Source organism: Somniosus microcephalus, unplaced genomic scaffold (genome assembly GCF_052327205.1).
Source record: "Somniosus microcephalus isolate GS21.2 unplaced genomic scaffold, FLI_Smic_1.0 scaffold13, whole genome shotgun sequence".
Lineage (NCBI taxonomy): Eukaryota > Metazoa > Chordata > Chondrichthyes > Squaliformes > Somniosidae > Somniosus > Somniosus microcephalus.
Genome location: NW_028225200.1, coordinates 499,320 through 523,879, shown reverse-complemented (window position 1 = coordinate 523,879; position 24,560 = coordinate 499,320). Strand labels below are relative to the sequence as shown.

General features: G+C 49.2%; 1 protein-coding gene and 1 pseudogene across 1 annotated transcript; one reads left to right on the top strand and one right to left on the bottom strand.

The window, feature by feature from the left end:
- LOC147083937 (uncharacterized) overlaps window positions 1-24,560 on the top strand; it is a 455,464-nt pseudogene that overhangs the window by 335,949 nt on the left and 94,955 nt on the right.
- LOC147083938 (uncharacterized) lies at window positions 980-23,867 on the bottom strand. Its single transcript, XM_085980008.1, has 2 exons — window positions 22,300-23,867; window positions 980-3,923 (listed from the first exon to the last, which is right to left on the bottom strand). The coding sequence occupies exons 1-2, from the start codon at window positions 23,284-23,286 to the stop codon at window positions 2,616-2,618; spliced, it is 2,295 nt and encodes a 764-aa protein (XP_085836134.1). The 5' UTR covers window positions 23,287-23,867; the 3' UTR covers window positions 980-2,615.

Below are 24,560 nucleotides of genomic sequence, written 5' to 3'. Positions count from 1 at the left end.
TCTTCCTACCAAAATGTAATACCTCACATTTATCTGTTCAGCCTTGGTCAGTCTGCAAAAACTCTGAATTGTTTAATAATGAAATCAGGGAGTCAAAAAGCTGAGGTGAGGCAGTTTAAAAAGACAGTCCCTGACCAGAGATTGCTGGATGCTGACACTCGGTGCTCACGAGGATAGAATGTCCCATTCCCCAGGCACGGACATCCAGCACCTCGATCACAGCAACAATTCACAAAACAATGGCAATATAACTTGGAGCAGAGACGGTTAAGTGGAGCTGTGATCGAGGTGCTCAAAATTATGAGGGGCTTTGATCGAGCAAACAAGGAGAAGCTGTTGTCACTGGCAGGAGGGTCGGTAACGAGAGGACACAGATTTCAGATAATTGGCAAAAGAATCTAGAGAGGAAATGAGACTTTTTTTTTTTACACAGCGAATTGTGATGATCTGGAATGCACTGCCTGAATGGGAGGTGGAAGCAGATTCAATAGTAACTTTCAAAAGGGAATTGGATAAATACTAAAGGCAGAAATTTGCAGGGCTGTGGGGAAAGAGCAGGGCAGTGGGACTAATTGCATCGCTCTTTCAGAGAGCCAGCACCAGAACGATGGGCCGAAAGGCATCCCACTGTGCTCTATGATTCTATAACATCAGCTTCTCTCTGCTCACTAGTACGGAGAGAACAGGGAATAATCTTTAAATCCAGCCCAGTTATTGGAGGCTCTTAACATTAACAAGCCCCAGTTGCCTGAATTAACATGGTTCAGTCCTGGATGTGATTGAAGGCATCGGAAACAGTGGAATCGACCCACCGCAGTCACACTGTGGACACTCTGGTGTGTCAGCAGGTGGGATACACCAGGGAATCCCTTTCCACACACTGAGGTTGACTCTAATGATCGGGAGTCCCAGGGTTTCGGACACCAGATAATCAAGCTCACAAGAACACAAATTGTCTCTCCAGGATTTATTAAGAGCGCTGCATAACACAGATCGGGTGATAATTCCCTCAATCTGGAGAATAGAAGTACAGTGGATTCGCGCGCGATCTTCTCGAGTCTGTTCCAACTGACAATGGCTTAAGTGGCCTGTTCTTATACACAAGCTTGGTTACAGCTCAGGAAATGGGATTGTTTGGACCCGTCTGTTGACCGCCTCCTGAACTCCTGCTAATTCAGGGAATTTAGTCCATCTGTGACCAGACTATAACCACAAGCCCGTCTGGTTATCACACCTATACGGTCCGTGAGGTTATTATTAGATTCACACCCAGACGTTGTGCCTTTACTTGTCTGGCACTTCATCCCATAACACGGGTACAGGGGCTCAGTAATGTTTCATTCATCAGAACAACAACAACTTGTATTTATATAGCACCTTTAATATAGTAAAATGTCCCAAAGCGCTGCACAGGAGTATTTTGAGTCAAAAAACTTGACACCGATCCACATAAGGATAAATTAGGGCAGGTGACCAAAAGCTTGGTCGAAGAGGTAGGTTTTAAGGAGCGTCTTAAAGGGGGAAAGTTGAGTCGTTGAGTATATTCAAGGCTGAGATCGATAGATCCTTGGACTCTGGGGGAATCAAGGGATATGGAGATCGGGCGGGAAAGTGGAGTTGAGGTCGATGATCAGCCATGATCTTATTGAATGGTGGAGCAGGCTCGAGGGGCCGTATGGCCCACTCCTGCTCCTATTTCTTATGTTCTTATGAAAGAGAGGTAGCGAGCTGGGCAGGTTTAGGCAGGGAATTCCAGAGCTTAGGGCCTAGGCAACAGAAGGCACGGCCACCAGTGGTGGAGCGATTAAAATCAGGGATGCACAAGAGGCCAGAATTGGAAGAGCACAGATATCTTGGATGGTTGTGGGGCTGGAGGAGATTACAGAGAAAGGGAGGGGCGAGGCCATGGAGGGATTTGAAAACAAGGATGAGAATTTTGAAATCGAGGCATTGCTGAACCGGGAGCCAATGTAGGTCAGCGAGCACAGGGGTGATGGGTGAACGGGACTTGACGCGAGTTAGGACACGGGCAGCCAAGTTTTGGATGACCTCACGTTTACGTAGGGGTCAAAGACAAAGTACAACAGCATATGGGTCAGCTTAACAGAATCTCATCATATTTATGGGGCCATCAATATAAAATAGTCTCTGATAGATTACGTAGGGAATTCAGGAGCAATGTCTTTACCCAGAGAATGGTGAGAATGGGGAACTTGCTACCACAGGGAGTGGTTGAGGTGAACAGCACAGATGCATTTATGGGGAAGCCACATGAGGGAGAAAGGAATGGGAGATGTTAATCGGGTTAATTGAAGTAGGGTGGGTGTGGGGCATAAACACTGGCATGGACCAGTTGGGCCGAATGGCCTGTTTCTGTGCTGTACATTCTATGTAACACCATGAACAGTCAAATCAAGGGAATCATCAGCACAACAGTCTTAAAGATTAAACAGCAGTACAAGAATTTATAAAGCATTCATCCATTCCATGTTCATGTCACCCCAGCTGTCCGCAGGGCCCTGCGCTACAGAACAATGTGAGCTCGCTGGTGTCTCTTCAGATCCTTCGGCCATTTAAAGCTCTTACCACAGTCAGAACATTTACATGGTCTCTCATCAGTCATGAACTCGCTGGTGTGCCAGCAGGTAGGGTGAACGAGTGAATCCCTTCCCACACACGGAGCAGGTGAACAGCTTCTCCCCAGTGTGAGTACGCTGGTGTCCCTTCAGATCTCCGGACCTTTTAAACCTCTTCCCACAGTCAGAACATTTAAATGGTCTCTCCCCAGTGTGAACTCGCTGGTGTGCCGTCAAATTGCTGGAGCTTTCAAACCTCTTCCCACAGTCAGAACATTTAAATGGCCTCTCTCCAGTGTGAACTTGCCCGTGTGCTAACAGGTTGGATGACTTAGTGAATCCCTTCCCACACACGGAGCAGGTGAACGGCCTCTCCCCAGTGTGAACTTGCCCGTGTGCTAACAGGTTGGATGACTTAGTGAATCCCTTCCCACACACGGAGCAGGTGAACAGCTTCTCCCCAGTGTGAGTACGCTGGTGTCCCTTCAGATCTCCGGACCTTTTAAACCTCTTCCCACAGTCAGAACATTTAAACGGCCTCTCTCCAGTGTGAACTTGTCCGTGTGCCAACAGGTGGGATGACTGAGTGAATCCCTTCCCACACACGGAGCAGATGAAAGGCCTTTCATTAGTGTGAACTCGTTGGTGTCTCAGCAGGTTGGATGAGCAGGTGAATCGCATCCCACACACGGAGCAGGTGAATGGCCTCTCCCCAGTGTGAACTCGCTGGTGTTCGAGCAGAGTTGAGGACTGAGTGAATCCCTTCCCACACACGGAGCAGGTGAACGGTCTCTCTCCAGTGTGAACTCGCTCGTGTGCCAACAGGTTGAATGACTGAGTGAATCCCTTCCCACACACGGAGCAGGTGAAAGGCCTTTCATTAGCGTGAACTCGTTGGTGTCTCAGCAGTTTGGATGAGCATATGAATCGCATCCCACACACAGAGCAGGTGAACGGCCTCTTCCCAGTGTGAACTCGCTGGTGTTCGAGCAGAGTGGAGGACTGAGTGAATCCCTTCCCACACACGGAGCAGGTGAATGGACTGTCCCCGGGTTGACTGTGCGGATGAACTTCTGACATAGACGGGGAACTGAATCCATTCCCACCATCCCCACCTTTACCCGGTTTCTCCCCGGTGTGACGGTGCACGTGTCTCGCCAGGTCAGGCGATCGGCTGAAGGCGAGTCCACACACGGAACACGTGTGCGGTTTGTCTGCGCTGTGATCCCTGCTCTCGTCTTCCATGTGCAAAGGCCGATGATATTCAAGTCCTGATAAATTGAGCGACTCTGTCAGATCTTGACGTGATGTTTGGTCTGAGTTTCCTGCCTGTAAATGCTCCACTTCTAAAACCCTGTAAAAGGAGTTTAGAAAGAGGTAAGCGGGAGAATGTTGTCTCATGTCGCCCTTTCCCAACCCAGGGGCAGTGAAGCTGATTTTCAGGCCCCAGCTGCTGCACAGGTTGGTTGAAAGGATCAACAGTAATGGCGGCTGCAATCCCCGCAAGCCCCCGTGCTCCAGAAAGCGCTCCGGCCGCCGCGCTGAGTTGTGGCTGACACCACGCAGCGCCCCATGGCCCCGCCCTCTCCTGCTCCACAGGCGCCCGGCCCGCACCGCACATGCTCAGCACACACCCTGGGCCCCTGTCAATCATCCTCCCCCGTGCCTGCGCACTGGGCCCGAGCTCCAGGCTGCCGCGCGGGGCTTTCTTTGTAAAGTCGGTGTTGGTGAAGAGCCGCAATCAGTGAGGGAAAGTGAGTTTTCCCCCAGATCCGATTGAGATCAGAGGAGGGGAGAGAATAAAGGGGAATCCAAGCCTGAGAGTCTGAGGGCTCCGCAGGCACCGAATGGAGCGACTTCACTTGGGCGGAGCCGGAGAGCGCCTCAGGGGCACGTGACCACGGGCAGCGGGCGTGATTGACGTGTCCGCTGACCAATAGGGAGAGAGATCGCGGGAGCAGTGGGCGGGTGACGCGAACTGGGACGTCTTGATGTCATAACGTCAATAGAACGTGTTCTGCTGATTGGTCCATATCAATGATTTGGACTGGAATGTAGGAAGTATGATTAAGAAGTTTGCAGATGATGCAAAAGTTGGCCGTGTGGTTGATGAAGAAGAAAGCTGCAGACTGCAGGAAGATATCAATGGGCTGGTCAGGTGGGCAGAACAGTGGCAAATGGAATTCAATCTGGAGAAGTGTGAGGTGATGCATTTGGGGAGGGCTAACAAGGCAAGGGAATACACTATAAATGGTAGGACACTGAGAAGTGCAGAGGATCAGAGGGACCTTGGAGTGCATGTCCACAGATCCCTGAAGGTAGCAGGACAGGTAGATAAGGTGGTTAAGGCGGCACACGGGATACTTGCCTTTATTAGCCGAGGCATAGAATATAAGAGCAGGGAGGTTATGCTTGAACTGTATAAAACACTAGTTAGGCCGCAGCTAGAATACTGCGTGCAGTTCTGGTCACCACATTACAGGAAGGGTGTGATTGCACTCGAGAGGGCGCAGAGGAGATTATTTTAAATTCGTTTTTGGGATGTGGGTGTCGCTGGCAAGGCCAGCATTTATTGCCCATCTCTAATTGCCCTTGAGAAGGTGGTGGTGAGCCACCTCCTTGAACCGCTGCAGTCCGTGTGGTGAAGGTACTCCCACAGTGCTGTTAGGGAGGGAGTTCCAGGATTTTGACCCAGCGACGATGAAGGATCGGCCGATATACTTCTAAGTCAGGATGGTGTGTGACTTGGAGGGGAGCTTGGAGGTGGTGGTGTTCCCATGCGCCTGCTGCCCTTGTCCTTCTCGGTGGAAGAGGTCGTGGGTTTGGGAGGTGCTGCCGAAGAAGCCTTGGCGAGTTGCTGCAGTCATCGCCACTTGGTTCTTCTGAGTGCGGGAGGCTGGGGGGGGGGGGGGGTCAAGGTTGACTGACATTCTGTGCTGACCCTTGACCTCCCTTTCCCCCGCTCCCCAGTGCAGACCAGGATAGGTTGCACATTCCAGCTGCACACAGTGGGGGTGCTCAGATGATCCGGGCCTGGGATGCAGTTGGGGAGACTGCAGTCAGCCTCAGTGTCTGCTGTGACTCAGTGGGGAGCTCACTCACCTCTGGGTCAGAAGGTTATGGGTTCAAAGTCTCACTCCAGAGACTCGAGCACATAAAGCTCTGGGGAGACTGAAGTCAGTCTCAGTGTCCGCTGTGGCTCAGTGGACAGCTCACTCGCCTCTGAGTCAGAAGGTTGTGGGTTCAAGTCCCACTCCAGAGACTCGAGCACATAAAGCTAGGCTGACACTCCAGTGCAGTACTGAGGGAGTGCTGTACTGTCGGAGGTGCCGTCTTTCGGATGAGATGTTAAACCGAGGCCCCGTCCGTTCTCTCAGGTGGACGTAAAAGGTCCCATGACACTATTTCGAAGAAGAGCAGGGGGAGTTCTCCCCAGTGTCCTGGCCAATATTTATCCCTCAACCAACATAACAAAAACATGATCACATTACTGTTTGCGGGAATTGGCTGCCGCGTTTCCCATATTACGACACTCCGAAAGTACCTTCATTGGCTGTAAAGCGCTTTGGAGATGTCCAGTGGTCGTGAAGGGCGCTATATAAATGCAAGTCTTTCTTTCATTCTTTCTTTCAGTGCCCTGGGCACCAGGTACCGATCACTGTCCAGTCACCCCCAGCAGCAAAGGCCGGGTCTGCAAAGGGGGCTTGATTTCGTGGGTGATGCCCCCCAAGGTTGAATAGGTGGCCAACAATCACTGCAACCAGTGACTGTGGAACTGTATCCCAGTGCCTACCTGCCCTTTACAATCGAGGGGGTGAAACTTGAATGACAGTTAATAAAACTAAAAATCACAATTTATCTCACGCATGTAACTGAGTCAAATGTTCCAAGGCACCTCACAGGAGTGTTAGCAAACACAATCTGACCCCGAGACACATAAGGAGATATTCGGCAAATCACCAAAAGCTGGGTCAGAGAAACCGGTTTGAAGGAGTGTCTTTAAGCAGCAAAGAGAGGCGGAGAGGTTTAGGGAGGGAATTCCAGAGCTTAAGGCCGAGGGAGGTAGGCCTCAGTGCGGCACGAGCGGCGGCGGGAAACGCGAGCGGCGAGACATTAAAAGGCCCCCAGAGACCAGGGAGGTTTACCGATCTCCGAACTCAGAGGGAAGCAGAGAAGTAAAAAGTAATCGAAGTGTGACATCACTAGAAAGCATGTAAGTGATTGGTTGGTGAGTATTTCTCTCTTTTTTAAACTTTAACTCTGTGGTTTATAGTTTCTAAAGTCTCTGTAGTGTAGCGGGGACTGTTTGTAAACCAGGGCCCTTAAATATACCATTTATCTGTAGTGTAATTGGTGGGATTGATTTGATTTAATTTAATTGCAATTAATTAAAGGGTAAGTCATGGCAGGACAGCCGGGCCCCGTGGTATGCTCCTCCTGCGCTATGTGGGAACTCAGGGACACTTCCTGTGTCCCTGACAACCATGTGCGCAGGAAGTGTATCCAGTTGCAGCTACTGGCAGACCGCATTGCGGTGCTGGAGCAGCGATTGGACACATACTGGACCATTTGCGATGCTGAGGACATCGTGAATAGCACATTTAATCAGTTGGTCACACCGCAGGTAATGGTGGCACAGGTAGAAAGGGAATGGGTGACCAACAGGCAGAGTACTAGGTGCAGGCACGTATTGCAGGGGTCCCCTGTGGCCATCCCCCTCTCAAACAGATATACCGCTTTGGATACTGATGGGGGGGATGGCTTACCAGAGGAAGGCAGCAGCAGCCAACTTCCTGGCACCAGGGGTGGCTCTGCTGCACAGGATGGGAGGAAAAGAGGGGGAGAGCTATAGTAATAGGGGATTCTATTGTAAGGGGAATAAATATGCGTTGCTGCGGCCGCAAACGAGACTCCAGGATGGTGTGTTGCCTCCCTGGTGCAAGGGTCAAGGATGTTTCAGAGCGGCTGCAGAACATCTTGGAAGGGGAGGGTGAACAGCCAGTTGTCGTGGTGCATATAGGTACCAACGATATAGGTAAAAAACGGGATGAGATCCTAAAAGCTGAACATAGGGAGTTAGGAGGTAAATTAAAAAATAGGACCTCAAAGGTAGTAATCTCAGGATTGCTACCAGTGCCACGTGCTAGTCAGAGTAGAAATAGAAGAATATCTCAGATGAATACGTGGCTAGAGGAATGGTGCCAGGGGAGGGATTCAAATTCCTGGGACATTGGAACCGGTTCTGGGGGAGGTGGGACCAGTTCAAACCGGACGGTTTGCACCTGGGCAGGGCCGGGACCGATGTCCTAGGGGGAGTGTTTGCTAGAGCTCTGGAGGAGGGTTTAAACTAAAATGGCAGGGGTTTGGGAACCTGATCAGGGGGACGGGAACCTGAGCAGGGGGACAGAGGAAAGGGAAACAAGGATAAAAGCAAAAGATTGGAAGGAGAAAAACAAACATGACCACAGTAAACAATAATTCTAATAGGTCTAAGAGCGTTAAAAAAACAAGCCTGAAGGCTTTGTGTCTTAATGCGAGGAGCATTCAAAACGAACATGTTTTGATTGGGATTACGGAAACATGGCTACAGGGTGGCCAAGGCTGGGAACTCAACATCCAGGGGTATTCAATATTCAGGAAAGATAGGCAAAAAGGAAAGGGAGGTGGGGTAGCATTACTGGTTAAAGAAGGGATTAACACAATTGTAAGGAAGGATATTAGCTCTGATGATGTGGAACCTGTATGGGTAGAACTGAGAAATACTAAGGGGCAGAAAACGTTAGTGGGAGTGGTATATAGACCTCCAAACAGTAAGGCGGAGGTTGGGGATGGCATTAAAAGGGAAATTAGAGAAGCATGCAAAAAGGGCACAGCAGTCATCATGGGTGACTTTAACCTACATATAGATTGGGCTAACCAAATTAGTAACAATACTGTGGAGGAGGAATTCCTGGAGTGTTTACGGGATGGTTTCCTGGACCAATATGTCAAGGAACCAACCAGAGATCAGGCCATCTTAGACTGGGTATTATGTAACGAGAAAGGATTAATTAGCAATCTTGTTGTACGAGGCCCCTTGGGTCGGAGCGATCATAATATGATCGAATTCTTCATTAAGATGGAGAATGAAGTAGTTGACTCAGAGACTAGGGTCCTGAATTTAAATAATGGAAACTACGATGGTCTGAGGTGTGAGTTGAGTAGGATTGATTGGAGAATGTCACTCAAAGGGTTGACGGTGGATAGGCAATGGCAAACATTCAAAGACCGCATGGATGAACTACAGAATTTGTTCATCCCAGTTTGGCATAAAAATAAAACAAAAAAGGTGACTTAACCATGGCTAACAAGGGAAATTAGGGATAGCATAAGAGCCAAGGAGAGGACATATAATTTGGCCAGAAGAAGCAGTAATCCAAAGGATTGGGAGCAGTTTAGGATTCAACAAAGGAGGACAAAGGGATTAATTAAAAAGGGGAAAATAGAATATGAGAGTAAGCTTGCTGGGAACATAAAAACTGACTGTAAAATCTTTTATATAGATATGTGAAGAGAAAAAGATTGGTGAAGTCAAGCGTAGGTCCCTTGCAGTCAGAATCAGGGGAATTTATAATGGGGAACAAAGAAATGAAGGACCAATTAAATACATATTTTGGTCCTGTCTTCACAAAGGAGGACACAAATAACCTCCCAGAGATGTCGGGGAACATAGGGTCTGATGAAAGGGTGGAACTGAAAGAAATCAGTATTTGTAGGGAAATGGTGTTAGGGAAATTGATGGGATTGAAGGCCGATAAATCCCCAGGGCCTGATAATCTACATCCTAGGGTACTTAAGGAAGTGGCCTAGAAATAGTAGATGCATTGCTGGTCATCTTCCAACATTCGATGGAATCTGGAACAGTACCCATGGATTGGAGGGTAGCTAATGTTACCCCACTATTCAAAAAAGGTGGTAGAGAGAAAACGGGGAATTACAGACCAGTAAGCCTGACATCGGTAGTGGGGAAAATGCTAGAGTCTATTATAAAAGATGTAATAGCAGAGCACTTGGAAAACAGTGACAGGATTGTACAAAGTTAACATGGATTTACAAAAGGTAAATCATGCTTGACTAATCTACTGGAATTTTTTGAGGACGTAACTGGTAAAATAGATAAGGGAGAACCAGTGGATGTGGTGTATTTGGACTTACAGAAGGCTTTCGATAAGGTCCCGCATAAGAGATTAGCATGTAAAGTTAAGGCACATGGGTTTGGGGGCAAGGTATTGACTTGGATAGAGAACTGGTTGGCAGATAGAAAGCAAAGAGTTGGAATAAACGGGTCTTTTTCCGAGTGGCAGGCAGTGACCAGTGGGGTACTGCAGGGATTGGTCCTTGGACCCCAGCTATTCACAATATATATTAATGATCTAGACAAGGGAACTACATGTAATATCTCCAAATTTGCAGATGACACAAAGCTGAGTGGGCATGTCTGCTGTGAGGAGGATGCCGAGAAACTACAGGATGATTTGGACAGGTTGGGTGATTGGGCAGAAGCATGGCAGATGCAATATAACGTTAATAAATGTGAGGTTATCTACTTTGGTGGCAAAAACAGGAAGGCAGATTATTATCTGAATGGCAATAGATTGGGAGAAGGGGAAGTGCAACGAGACCTGGGTGTCCTTGTGCACCAGTCGCTGAAGGTAAGCATGCAGGTGCAGCAGGCGGTTAAGAAGGCAAATGGTATGTTGGCCTTCATAGAGAGAGGGTTTGAGTACAGGAACAAGGCTGTCTTGCTGCAGTTGTACAGGGCCTTGGTGAGACCACATTTTGAGTATTGTGTGCAATTTTGGTCGCCTTATTTGAGGAAGGATATTCTTGCCATGGAAGGAGTTCAGCGAAGATTCACCAGGCTGATACCTGGGATGGCAGGAATGACGTATGAGGAGAGATTGGGACGATTGGCCTTGTACTTGCTGGAGTTTAGAAGAATGAGAGGGGATCTCATTGAAACTGACTGGACAGACTAGATGCAGGGAGGATGTTCCCGATGGTCGGGGAGTCCAGAACCAGAGGTCACACTCTAAGGATAAGGGGTAGGCCTTTTAGGACAGAAATGAGGAGGAATTTCTTCACCCAGAGAGTGGTGAACCTGTGGAATTCTCTAACACAGAAGGCAGTAGAGGCCAATACATTAAATATATTCAAGAAGAAGTTGGATATATTTCTTAAGGCTAAAGGGATCAAGGGATATGGGGAGAAGGCAGGGACAGGGTACTGAATTTGGATGATCAGCCATGATCGCATTGAATGGCGGAGCAGGCTCGAGGGGCCGAATGGCCTACTCCTGCTCCTATCTTCTATGTTTCAAGTCTTTGTTATGCTGCGGATATGTGGTCGGAAGCTCATTTCAGGGTCAAATATGACACCAAGGTTGCGAACAGTCTGGTTCAGCCTCAGACAAATGTTAGGGAGAGGGATGGAGTCAGTGGCTAGGGAACAGAGTTTGTGGGGTGTCTGTCCCTTTAACTACAATTCATAGAATCGTAGAAATTTACAGCACAGGAGGCCGCCATTTGGCCCATCTTGTCCGTGCCGGCTGACAAAGCTATCCTCCTTAATCCCACTTTCCAGCACTTGGTCCGTAGCCTTGTAGGTTACGGCACTACAAGGGCATATCCAAGTACTTTTTAAATGTGAAGAGAGTTTCTGCCTCTACCACCCTTTCAGGCAGTGAGTTCCAGACTCCCACCACACTCTGGGTGAAGAAAGTTCCCCTCATCTCCCCTCTAAACCTCCGACCAATTACTTTAAATCTATGCCCCCTGGTTATTGACCCCTCTGCTAAGGGAAATAGGTCCTTCCTATCCACTTTATCTCGGCCCCTCATAATTTTATACACCTCAATCAGGTCTCCCCTCAGCCTCCTCTGTTCCAAAGAAAACAACCCCAGCCTATCCAATCTCTCCTTATAGCTAAAATTCAACAGTCCTAGCAACATCCTCGTAAATCTCCCATCTCGAGCACAGTCACATCTTTCCTGCAATGGGGACGACCAGAACTGCACGCGGTGGCCTAAACTGGTGTTTTGTACAGTTCAAGCAGAACCTCCCTGCTCTTCCATGATACAGAGAGAGGCACTGCCCCTTTAAATACCTGGGGGGCACCCATTCCCCTTTAAATGGCCAAGCAATTGGTTTTTGTTGAAAAGAGACCGCAGTCCCCTTTGACTCAACACCCCACCCTCTCACCCACCACAAATACTCACAAGAGAGAGAGAGAGGAGGAAGAATGCTGGTCTTTGTCCCTTTAAAAGTGGCTGCCCACCAAAATGTTCACAGCACCAGGGCCCTTTGTTCTGGATAAAAGTCAAAAAGAGAAAAGGTTCACTTATTTTTAAATGAATACAGTTGATGAATAGCCTTGCAATAAAAGGTAATGTAAAGGAATAAACACTCACAAGCTAGGTTTTTTCCACCCCCTCCTCCCCTTCCCTTTAACAGCTCCTGCAGACAATGAAAACAGGAAAGCGGCCTGCAGCCCACCGAGGTCCCGCCCGCGCCGCCATTGGTTGGAGGACCGTCAGCCCGCCCGGTCCTCCCAGCGTTTTCCGCGCTCCTGATTGGCGGGCGCCTCGCGTCAATCACCACCCTCCGACTACGCGCTGACGCCAGCACGCAACGCCCAGGGGTCGGTTGGATCGGCGCACGCCACCGCAAGGTAAAAAAAAGACACCCCACACAAATGAGGAAAAACAAGAATAATAATAATCGCACTTTAGAGGGGAGGAGGTTGGGGGAATTAATGAGTGTTTTCAATTTGTTTCGCAAATAAAATATTTGAAAAGCGTCCCAATGGTGCGAGGCGGGCTGCGCATGCGTTCCAGCCAGCCTTTGTCTCCCCCACGTGGGTCGGACACGCCCACTTGCCTTCCCCTGCACCAATCACAGCGCGGGCAGGCGCTTCTATCAATCGTCACCTGTCAATCACCCTCCCTTCCCCCTCGTGGTGTCGATTGACAGCGGTGTCAGCCAATGAGGTGCAGGAAGGGGCGGGACCAGGGCCAGGACTGACAGCAAGCCTGAACTAACTCAATTAAATACCTGCATGCAGCCAAAAAAACACTTTTACTTAGTCAGCCAAAAAACAGCAAAGCAAATAAGGTTTGCCGAGTCAGCAAAGCCTATTTTAGAAACATAGAAACATAGAGGATAGGAGCAGGAGTCGGCCATTCGGCCCCTCGAGCCTGCTCCGCCATTCAATGCGATCATGGCTATTCAAGAAGGAGTTGGATATATTTCTTAAGGCTAAAGGGATCAAGGGGTATGGGGAGAAGGCAGGGACAGGGGACTGAATTTGGATGATCAGCCATGATCTCATTAAAGGGCTGAATGGCCGACTCCTGTTCCTATCTTCTATGTTTCTATGTTTTTATGATCACTACCCCCACAATGCTCTCCCACTGATACCCCTTCCACCTGCCCGGCTAAGGTTAAGGGGAGATCTGATCGAGGGGGTCAAAACCATGAAGGGTTTGGATCAAGTAAATACGGAGAAACTGTTTCCAGTGGCTGGAGGGTCGGTAACCAGAGGACACAGATTTCAGGCACAAGAACCAGAGGCGACATGAGGAAACCGATTTTAAACACAGCCAGTTATGATCTGGAACGCGCTGCCTGGAAGGGCGGTGGAAGCAGATTCAATAGTAACTTTCAAAAAAGAAGTGGGTAAATACTTGAAGGGGAGACATTTACAGGGCGAGGGGGAAAGAGCAGGGGGGAGTGGGACTAATCGGAGAGCTCGACCAAAGAGCCGGCACAGGCACGGTGGGCCGAATGGCCTCCTTCTGTGCTGTTTCATTCGATGGTTCCGTCCCCATAATGAGACCTTCTCAGCCCCGGTGTCCTCCTGGTGAATCGGCCCTGCACCCCCTCCGAGGCCAGTGCGTCCCTTTCTGAGGTGCGGTGCCTGAAACTGAAGGCAGTCCTCCGGATGGGGCCTGAGCAAGGCTCTGGACAGCTGAGGCATGGCTGTGGATATCTGGAGTTGTGGTGTAGACAGTCCGACCTTGTCAAGTTAAGTGGGTGGCGATCAGGAGCAGGTGCCCTTTCCTCCCAGGGTGCTGTCACACTAAATTAGGGCTCATGGGATTGGGGGTAATATTAGCATGGATTGAGGACTGGTTAACGGTCAGAAAACAGAGAGCAGGAATAAACAGCTCATTTTCGGGCTGGCAGGCTGTAACTAGTGGGGTCCCGCAAGGATCAGTGCTGGGGCCTCAGCTATTCACAATCTCCATCAATGACTTAGATGAGGGGACCGAGTGCAATGTGTCCAAGTTTGCTGACGATACAAAGCTCGGTGGGAAAATAAGTTGTGAGGAGGACACAAAGAGGCTGCAAAGGAATATAGACAGGTTCAGTGAATGGGCAAGGACATGGCAGATGGAATATAATGTGGAGAAGTGTGAAGTTATCCGCTTTGAACAGAAGAAATAGGAGCAGGAATAGGCCACTTGGCCCCTCGAGCCTGCTCCGCCATTCAATAAGATCATGGCTGATCTTGGGCTCAAAGCCACTTCCCCGCCCGCTCCCCATAACCCTTCACTCCCTTATCTTGCCAAAATCTGTCTATCTCCACCTTAAATGTATTTAATGACTCAGCCTCCACAGCTCTCTGGGGCAGAGAATCCCACAGATTTACGACCCTCGGAGAGAAGAAATTCCTCCTCATCTCAGTTCTAAAAGGGCGACCCTTTATTCTGAAACTGTGCCCCCGAGTTCTAGATTTCCCCACGAGGGGAAACATCCTCTCTGCATCTACCTTGTCGAGCCCCCTCAGTATCTTATATGTTTCAATAAGATCACCTCTCATTCTTCTAAATTCCAATGAGTATCGGCCCAGCTTGCTCAACCTTTCCTCATACGTCAACCCCCTCATCTCTGGAATTAACCTAGTGAATCGTCTCTGAACTGCCTCCATTGTAAGTATATCCTTCCTTAAATACGGAGACCAAAACTGTACGCAGTACTCCAGGTGTGGTCTCACCAATACCCTGTACAGTTGTAGCAGGACTTCCCTGCTTTTATACTCCAACCCTCTTTGGTAGGAAAAATAGAAAAAGCAGAGTATTTTTTAAATGGTGAGAGATTGGGAAATGTTGGTGTTCAGAGGGACCTGGGTGTCCTTGTACACGAGGTACTGAAAGTTAACACGCAGGTGCAGCAAGCAATTAGGAAAGCAAGTGGTACGTTAGTCTTTATTACAAAAGGATTGGAGTATAAGAGTGAAGAAGTCTTACCTCAATTATACAGGGCCTTGGTGAGACCACACCTGGAGTATTGTGTACAGTTTTGGTCTCCTTACCTAAGGAAGGATATACTTGCCTTAGAGGGAGTGCAACAAAGGTTCACCAGACTGATTCCTGGGATGGGGGGATTGTCCTATGAGGAGAGATTGAGGAGACTGGGCCTATATTCCCAGGAATTTTGAAGAATGAGAGGTGATGTCACTGAAACATCTACAATTCTTACAGGGCTTGACAGGGTAGATGCTGGGAGACTGTTTCCCCTGGCTGGGGAGTCTAGAACCAGGGGTCACAGTCTCAGAATAAGGGGTCGGCCATTTAGGACTGAGATGAGAAGAAATTTCTTCACTCAGAGGTGGTGAATCTTTGGAATTCTCTGCCCCAGAGGGCTGTGGAGGCTCAGACATTGAGTATAATCAAGGCTGAGACAGATAGATTTTTGGACTCATGGGGAATCAAGGGATATGGGGATCGGGCGGGAAGGTGGAGATGAGGTAGAAGATCAGCCATGATGTTACTGAATGGCGGAGCAGGCTCGAAGGGCCGAATGGCCTGCTCCTGCTCCTATTTCTTATGTTCTTAAGAAAGCTGTTTGCTATAGCCTGCTGCGCCACGACAAATACACAGAGGATTTCAGTTACGTGGAGAGACTGGAGAAGCTGGGATTGTTCTCCTTGGAGCAGAGAAGGTGCAGCAGAGATTTAATAGAGGTGTTCAAAACAGGAAGGGTTTTGACAGAGTAAATAGGAGCATGGGAACAGGAGGAGGCCATTCAGCCCCTCCAGCCTGTTCCGCCATTCAATGAGATCATGGCTGATCTGTGTCTTAACACCACCCACCTGCCTTGGCTCCATATCCCTTTGCTCCCTTGTCTAGCAAGAATCTATCGCTCTGGGATTTAAAATGATTAATTGAGCTGGCATCGACTGCTTTCTGTGGGAGAGGGTTCCACACTTCTACCACCCTTTGTGTGAAGAAGTGTTTCCCAACTTCTCTCCTGAATGGCCTGGCTCTGATTTTAAGGTGATGTCCCCTTGTCCTCGACTCCCCCACTGGCGGAAAAAGTTTCTCTCTATCTACTCTACCAATTCCTTTCAAAATCCTAAAATCCTCAAATCACTCCTTAACCTTCTAGATTCCAGGGAACACAAGCCTAGTTTATGTAATCTCTCCTCATAATCTAACGCTTGGAGCTCGGGTAACATTCTGGTGAATCTGTGCTGCACTCCTTCCAAGGCCGGTTATCCTTTCTGAGGTGCGGTGCCCAGAATTGTACACAGTGTTCCAGGGAGTTATAGAGTCATAGAGTTATACAGCACAGAAAGAGGCCCTTCGGCCCATCGCGTCCACGCCAGCCATCAAGCCCTATCTAATCTAATCCCATTTTCCAGCATTTGGTCCGTAGCCTTGTATGCTATGGCATTTCAAGTGCTCATCCAAATGCTTCTTGAATGTTGTGAGGGTTCCTGCCTCTACCACCCTTTCAGGCAGTGAGTTCCAGATTCCAACCACCCTCTGGGTGAAAAAGGTTTTCCTCAAATCCCCTCTAAACCTCCTGCCCCTTACCTTGAATCTATGCCCCCTTATTAGTGACCCCTCTACGAAGGGGAAAAGTTCCTTTCTATATGGGATCTTGGGCTTCATAAATAGAGTAAAAAAGTAGAGAAGTTATGCTGAACCTCAAAAAATTAGAGGGAACATTGGTCCTAATACCGACCCCTGGGGAACATCACTGTTTACCTCCCTCCAGTCTGAAAAGCAACCGTTCACCACTACTCTCTGCTTTCTGTCCCTTGGCAGAAAATTGGGAGGGGGCGAGAGCAAACAGCACCTGATTTCTCGCCAAGCACTCAGGGGAGCAGGGGATTAGCCCCACTTTAAATGTCAGTCTCTTAAATATACATTACAAAAAGGGAGACGCTGTCCCTTTAAAAACAGTCATCCACAGGGACACGGTCCCTTTAATGAAAATCACATAGAAAAAGAGAGTGCCTGTCCCTTTAAGAGAACCCCCACCACTCCCATATTTCTCTTAAGAAAGTGCTTGAAATTAATCATTAAAAATTATGAAAATTAATATTAAGAAAATGAATTCAGGGAGAAGAAATATTTTTACTCACAAGTATTTGTTCCACAGGGTTTGTTATTTCCTCAATTTAAAAGCGAACTTCTTTTCTTTAATAAAAAGTATCTTCTGCAAAACAAAATTAGTTTGAGCTGTAAAATGTGAAAGGAACATTAAAAATAAACTTTCCCAGGATCACAGATTCTGACCAGGCCGCTTTATAAAATGGCGGCGGGCCGATCCCAGGTCCCGCCCCCTCCTTTGCCGCGATTGGTTGGAGGACCAAAGCCCCTCGGTCGGTCCTCCAGGCTCCGCCTCCCCTCGCTCATTGGTGGAGAGCTCAGTGTCAGTCAGTGCACGCCGGCGACGTCGTGACGTTGCAGCGTGGGCCGCTGGAGCAGGCGGGAAATTAAATTCATTTAAATTAAATCTCCCGTCAGCCTCCTCTGTCCCAATCAGCCGGCGCAAGTCCCGCCCCTCGGGCTCCCCGATTGGTTGGAGGACCCGCCGCCGGCTCGCTCCTCCAGCCCCGCCCCGCTCGCTCCCTATTGGTCAGAAGCTCCCGTCAATCAGGCCCTGGGCCCGGGTACTATCTTCTATGTACTTTCAGTGATGACGTTTATAAACTAGTTTTACAGGAAATTAGAAGAGGAGGGGAGAGATTTGAAGCCACTCGGTCCCTTTGTGACTCTAAAGCTGCAGCTGACCCCGCGCATGCGCCCCATGACCCGCTCTCTCCTGCTCCGCAGGCGCCCGGCCCGCACCGCGCATGCTCAGCACACACCCTGGGCCACTGTCAATCATCCTCAACCTCTGAACAGGCCACGCCCCCTCCCCCGCATGCGCCACCGGGCCCCGCTCCCGAAGTTGAGCCGCTACCGCGCCTGCGCAGGGCCTCGCATTCTGGGGAAGGCCCGGGCAACCGCGAGAGTCCGGATCACCGGCGGAAAGTGAATTTTATCAGGGGTTTTTTATATAGAGAGAAGCGCGGGCGGGGAGATAAATAAAAAGAAAATACAAACCGCACCGTCCCAGCGCCCTCCCGGCGCGGAGCGGATTGAGCGGCCGCAGTCCCTTGTCTTCTGCAGGGAGCCGGACTGCGCCACGTCATCAACTCCACGGCAGTGACTGACGGGAGCTCGGACCAATAGGGAGAGAGCAGGCGGAGCTTGGAGGACTGAGGTGTCGGCGGGTCCTCCAACCAATCGGGGTGTCCGAGGGGCGGGACTTCCGCCGCCTGCTTCTCCCGCTGCTGAGACAAGTGGAATGCAGCAGAGGGCGCTCTTCTGAGTTTGGGGCTCAGGCCTGTTAGTGGAGCAGTGCAGAGGGAACTTTACTCTGCACTGGGCTTTACACCCTCAGCACTGCACTGGAGGGACAGCACAGAGTTTTGGACTCCAGTCTCTGGAGTGGGACTTCAACCCACAACCTTCTGACTCAGAGGAGAGAGTGCTGCCACCTGAGTCACGGCTGACACTCTGTATCTAACCCGTGCTGTACCAGCCCTGGGAGTGTTTGATGGGACATTGTAGAGGGAGCTTTACTCTGTATCTAACCCGTGCTGTACCTGCCCTGGGAGTGTTTGATGGGACAGCGTAGAGGGAGCTTTACTCTGTATCTAACCCGTGCTGTACCTGCCCTGGGAGTGTTTGATGGGACAGTGTAGATGGAGCTTTACTCTGTATCTAACCCGTGCTGTACCTGCCCTGGGAGTGTTTGATGGGACAGCGTAGAGGGAGCTTTACTCTGTATCTAACCTGTGCTGTACCTGCCCTGGGAGTGTTTGATGGGACAGTGCAGAGGGAGCTTTACTCTGTATCTAACCCGTGCTGTACCTGCCCTGGGAGTGTTTGATGGGACAGTGTAGAGGGAGCTTTACTCTGTATCTAACCCGTGCTGTACCTGCCCTGGGAGTGTTTGATGGGACAGTGTAGAGGGAGCTTTACTCTTATCTAACCCGTGCTGTACCTGCCCTGGGAGTGTTTGATGGGACAGTGTAGAGGGAGCTTTACTCTGTATCTAAACCGTGCTGTTCCTGCCGTGAGAGTGTTTGACGGGACAGTGTAGAGGGAGCTTTACTCTGTATCTAACCCGTGCTGTACCTGCCCTGGGAGTGTTTGATGGGACAGTGTAGAGGGAGCTTTACTCTGTATCTAACCCGTGCTGTACCTGCCCTGGGAGTGTTTGATGGGACAGTGTAGAGGCAGCTTTACTCTGTATCTAACCCGTGCTGTTCCTGCCCTGGGAGTGTTTGATGGGACAGTGTAGAGGGAGCTTTACTCTGTATCTTACCTCATGCTGTACCTGCCCCAGGAGTGTTTGATGTTGACACCAGGCGCTGAGAATGTTAAAATGTTCCTATCCCCATAATGACATCCAGAATCTCGATGAGCACAAAAATTCACCCCACGAAAGTAGCAGAAGCCCCTCAGCTTCTCTCCTGGACACAGTTATTGAGGACAGGGAATGTCTGTAACAAGTCATCAATTGGCTCTCGACTTATCTTAGAAACAAGGACTCAATCGACTGTGTGTTTCTAACGAAGCTGATTTATTGATACAGAATATTAAAATCCAGTCCAGTTATTGGGGTTTTAACATCCACGAAGTATAAGATGGTCACCAATAAATCCAGGAGGGAATTCAGGAGAAACTTGTTTACCCAGAGAGTGGTGAGAATGTGGAACTCGCCACCACAAAGAGTAGTTGAGGCTTAAAGTACAGATGCATTTAAGGGGAAGCCACATGACTGTGTAAGGAATAGGAGAATATGCTGATAGGGTTAATTGAAGTAGGGCGGGTGTGGAGCATAAACACTGGACAAGTTGGATTGAATGTCCTGATTCTGTGCTGTACATCCAATGTAACACCAAGAACAGTCAAAAGAAGGGAATCATAGAAACATAGAAGATAGGAGCAGGAGTAGGCCATTCGGCCCCTCGAGCCTGCTCCGCCATTCAATGAGATCATGGCTGATCATCCAAACTCAGTACCCTGTCCCTGCCTTCTCCCCATATCCCTTGATCCATTTAGCTTTAAGAAATATATCCAACTCCTTCTTGAATATATTTAATGATGATTTGGTCTCAACTGCCTTCTGTGGCAGAGAATTCCACAGGTTCACCACTCTCTGGGTGAAGAAATTCCTCCTCATCTCAGTCCTAAATGGCTTACCCCTTATCCTTAGACTGTGACCCCTGGTTCTGGACTCCCCCGCCATCGGGAACATCCTTCCTACATCTCGTCTGTCCAGTCCTGTTAGAATTTTATAAGTTTCAACGAGATCCCCTCTCATTCTTCTAAACTCCAGCGAGTACAAGCCCAATCGACCCAATCTCTCCTCATACGTCATTCCTGCCATCCCAGGTCTGGTGAATCTTCGCTGCACTCCCTCCATGGCAAGAACATCCTTTCTCAGATAAGGTGACCAAAACTGCACACAATACTCAAGGTGTGGTCTCACCAAGGCCCTGTACAACTGCAGCAAGACATCCTTGTTCCTGTACTCAAACCCTCTCGCTACGAAGGCCAACATACCATTTGCCTTCTTAACCGCCTGCTGCACCTGCATGCTTACCTTCAGCGACTGGTGCACAAGGACACCCAGGTCTCGTTGCACTTCCCCTTCTCCCAATCTATTGCCGTTCAGATAATAATCTGCCTTCCTGTTTTTGCCACCAAAGTGGATAACCTCGCATTTATCCACGTTATACTGCATCTGCCAGGCATCTGCCTAATCACCCAACCTGTCCAAATCATACTGGAGTTTCTCAGCATCCTCCTCACAGCACACATGCCCACCCAGCTTTGTGTCGTCTGCAAACTTGGAGATATTACATCTAGTTCCCTCGTCTAGGTCATTAATATATATTGTGAATAGCTGGGGTCGTAGCACTGATCCCTGCGGTACCCTATTAGTCACTGCCTGCCACTCGGAAAAAGACCCGTTTATTCCAACTCTTTGCTTCCTGTCTGCCAACCAGTTCTCTATCCAAGTCAGTACCTTGCCCCCAATCCCATGTGCCTTAACTTTACACGCTAATCTCTTATGCGGGACCTGATCGAAAGCCTTCTGAAAGTCCAAATACACCACATCCACTGGTTCTCCCTTATCTATTCTACCAGTTACATCCTCAAAAAATTCCAGTAGATTAATCAAGCACGATTTACCTTTTGTAAATCCATGTTGACTTTGTCCGATCCTGTCACTGTTTTCCAAGTGCTCTGCTATTACATCTTTTACAATGGACTCTAGCATTTTCCCCACTACCGATGTCAGGCTTACCAGTCTATAAGTCCCCATTTTCTCTCTACCACCTTTTTTGAACAGTGGGGTAACATTAGCTACCCTCCAATCCATGGGAACTGTTCCAGTGTCTATAGAATCATCAGCACAGCAGTTATATAATTTTTTTGATATATATAAATGACCTGGATATTGGAATGCAGAGTAGAATTTCTAAATTTGCTGATGACACCAAACTTGGGGGTGTGGCAGTGAGGATGATACCAATCAACTGCAACAGGACATAGAAAGGCTAGCAGAATGGGCAGACAAGTGGCAGATGGAATTTAATACAGAGAAGTGTGAGGTGATGCATTTTGGCAGAAGGAACAGGGAGAGGCAATATACACTTAATGGCACAGTTTTAAAGAGTGTGCAGGGACAGAGGGACCTGGGAGTTACTGTGCGTAGGTCCCTGAAGGTGGCGGGACATATTGAGAGAGTGGTTAGCAAAGCATATGGGATCTTGGGCTTCATAAATAGAGGTATTGAGTACAAAAGTAGAGAAGTTATGCTGAAACTTTATAAAGCGCTGGTTAGGCCACAACTTGAGTATTGCATCCAGTTCTTGTCACCAAACTTTAGGAAGGATGTGAAGGCCCTTGAGAGGGTGCAGAGGAGATTTACCAGAATGGTTCTGGGGATGGGGGATCTTAGCTACAAGGACAGGTTGGAGAAGCTGGATTTGTTTTCATTAAAGCAAAGGCGGTTGAGGGGTGATTTGATAGAGGTGTACAAGATTGTGACGGGTTTGGATAGGCTAGACGGGGAAAGGCTGTTCCCACTAGTTGATGGTACAAGGACTAGGGGACACAGATTTAAGGTTATGGGCAAGAGATACAGGGGGGATGTGAGGAAAACTTTGTTACGCAATGAGTGGTGAGGAGCTGGAACTCGCTGCCGACGGAAGTGGTGGAAGCGGAGACACTCAATGTTTTCAAGGGGAGGCTAGATAGGCACTTGAGGGAAATAAACTTGCAGGGCTACGGGGATAGAGCGGGGGAATGGGACTGACTGGATTGCTCTACAGAGAGCCGGCACGGACTCGATGGGCCAAATGACCTCCTTCTGTGCCGTTATGACTCTATGACTGTGACTGGAACCGTGTGAACGCGCTGGTGTCTCAGTAGGCTGGAGTACTGAGCGAATCCCTTCTCGCACATGGAGCAGGTGAATGGCCTCTCCCCAGTGTGAACTCGCTGGTGCATCAGCAGGTTGGAGGACTTAGTGAATCCCTTCCCACATACAGAGCAGGTGAATGGCCTCTCTCCAGTGTGGACTTGCTTGTGTGTCAGTAGGTGGGATGGCCGAGTGAATCTCTTCCCACACACAGAGCAGGTGAACGGCCTCTCCCCAGTGTGAAGTCGCTGGTGTCCCATCAGATCCCCAGAGCTTTTAAAGCTCTTCCCACAGTCAGGACATTTAAATGGCCTCTCATCAGTGTGAACTCGCTGGTGTCTCAACAAGTGGGGTGATCGAGTGAATTCCTTCCCACACATGGAGCAGGTGAATGGCCTCTCCCCAGTGTGAACTCGCTGGTGTCCATTCAAAATCCCAGCGCTTTTAAAGCTCATCCCACAGACAGGACATGTAAACGGTGTCTGATCGGAGTGAAGTCGCTGGTGTTCCTTCAGATCCCCAGAGGTTTTAAAGCTCATCCCACAGTCAGAACATTTAAATGGTCTCTCATCAGTGTGAACTCGCTGGTGTCCCAACAGGTGGGATGACTGAGTGAATCCCTTCCCACACACGGAGCAGGTGAATGGCCTCTCCCCGGTGTGAACTCGCTGGTGTCCGTTCAGATTGCTGGAGCTTTTAAAGCTCATCCCACAGACAGAACATATAAATGGTCTCTGATCAGAGTGAACTCGCTGGTGTTGCTTCAGATCCCAAGAGGTTTTAAAGCTCTTCCCACAGGAAGAACAGTTAAATGGTCTCTCATCAGTGTGAACTCGCTGGTGTGCCTGTAGGTGGGATGGCCGAATGAATCCCTTCCCACACACGGCGCAGGTGAATGGTCTCTTTCCTGCTCTCTCCAGCTGGTGTCCCTTCAGCTCCTGGGACATTTGAAAGCTTTTCCCACAGTCGGAATGTTTCACCGGCCTCTCCCCAGTGTGAACTCGCTGGTGTGCCAGCAGATTTGAGGACTGAGTGAATCTCTTCCCACACACGGAGCAGGTGAACAGAATCTCTCCTGCTCTCTCCAGCTGGCGTCTCTTCAGCTCCTAGGACCGTTTAAATCTCTTCCCACAGTCAGAACATTTAATCGGTCTCTCATCACTGTGAACAAGCTGGTGTCTTAGGAGGGTGGCAGAATGAGAGAATCGCATCAAAAACACGGAGCAGGTCAACGGTCTCTCATCGGTGCGGACAAGCTGGTGTCTCAGCAGCACGGATGGTGCAATTAATCCCTTCCACACACGGGGCCGGTGAACAGTTTCTCCCCAGTGTGTAGCCACTGTTGTCGCTTCAAGTACTTGTAGATTTTGAAGCTCTTCCCACACTCAGAACATTTAAAAGGTCTCTCATCAGTGTGAACTCACGGCTGTGCCAGCAGATTGGATGAGCGACTGAATCAGGTCCTGAGGAAACGTGTAACTCTGTCAGATCTTGAGGTGCTGTTTGGTTTGAGCTTCCTGTCTGTAAATGCTCCACTTCTAAAACCCTGTAAAAGGAGCGTCGAAAGGGTAAGGCGGGAAGCAGGATTTTTTTTTGGCTTATTTTGCCTCAAAGAACAAACAGGGCAGAGCCGGTCCCACTGGTGTCCTGCCGTGCCCACAATAACCAGCGGGCCAGAAACAGCCCAATCCACCTCACTGACTTGGCCCTAAAGTCAAATCAAGTCTCATCAAAGTCTCATCAAATGACATCCTTTGTGACTGTGACAAAGATAAACTATCCCTCCTCGTCCTTCCTGACTTGTCTGCAGCCTTTGACACGGTTGACCACTCCATCCTTCTCCAACGCCTCTCCACCGTCGTCCAGCTGGGTGAGACTGCACTCGCCTGGTTCCATTCTTATCTATCTAATCGTAGACACAGAATCACCTGCAACGGCTTCTCTTCCCACTCCCGCATTGTTACCTCTGGTGTCCCCCAAGGATCTATCCTTGGGCCCCTCCTATTTCTCATCTAAATGCTGCCCCTTGGCGACATCATCTGAAAACACAGCGTCAGTTTCCACATGTACGCTGACGACACCCAGCTCCACCTCACCACCACTTCTCTCGACCCCTCCACAATCTTCTAATCCGGTTCTGGGTGAGCAGAAATTTTCTCCAATTAATTATTGGGAAGACTGAAGCAATTGTGTTCAGTCCCTGCCACAAACTCTGTTCCCT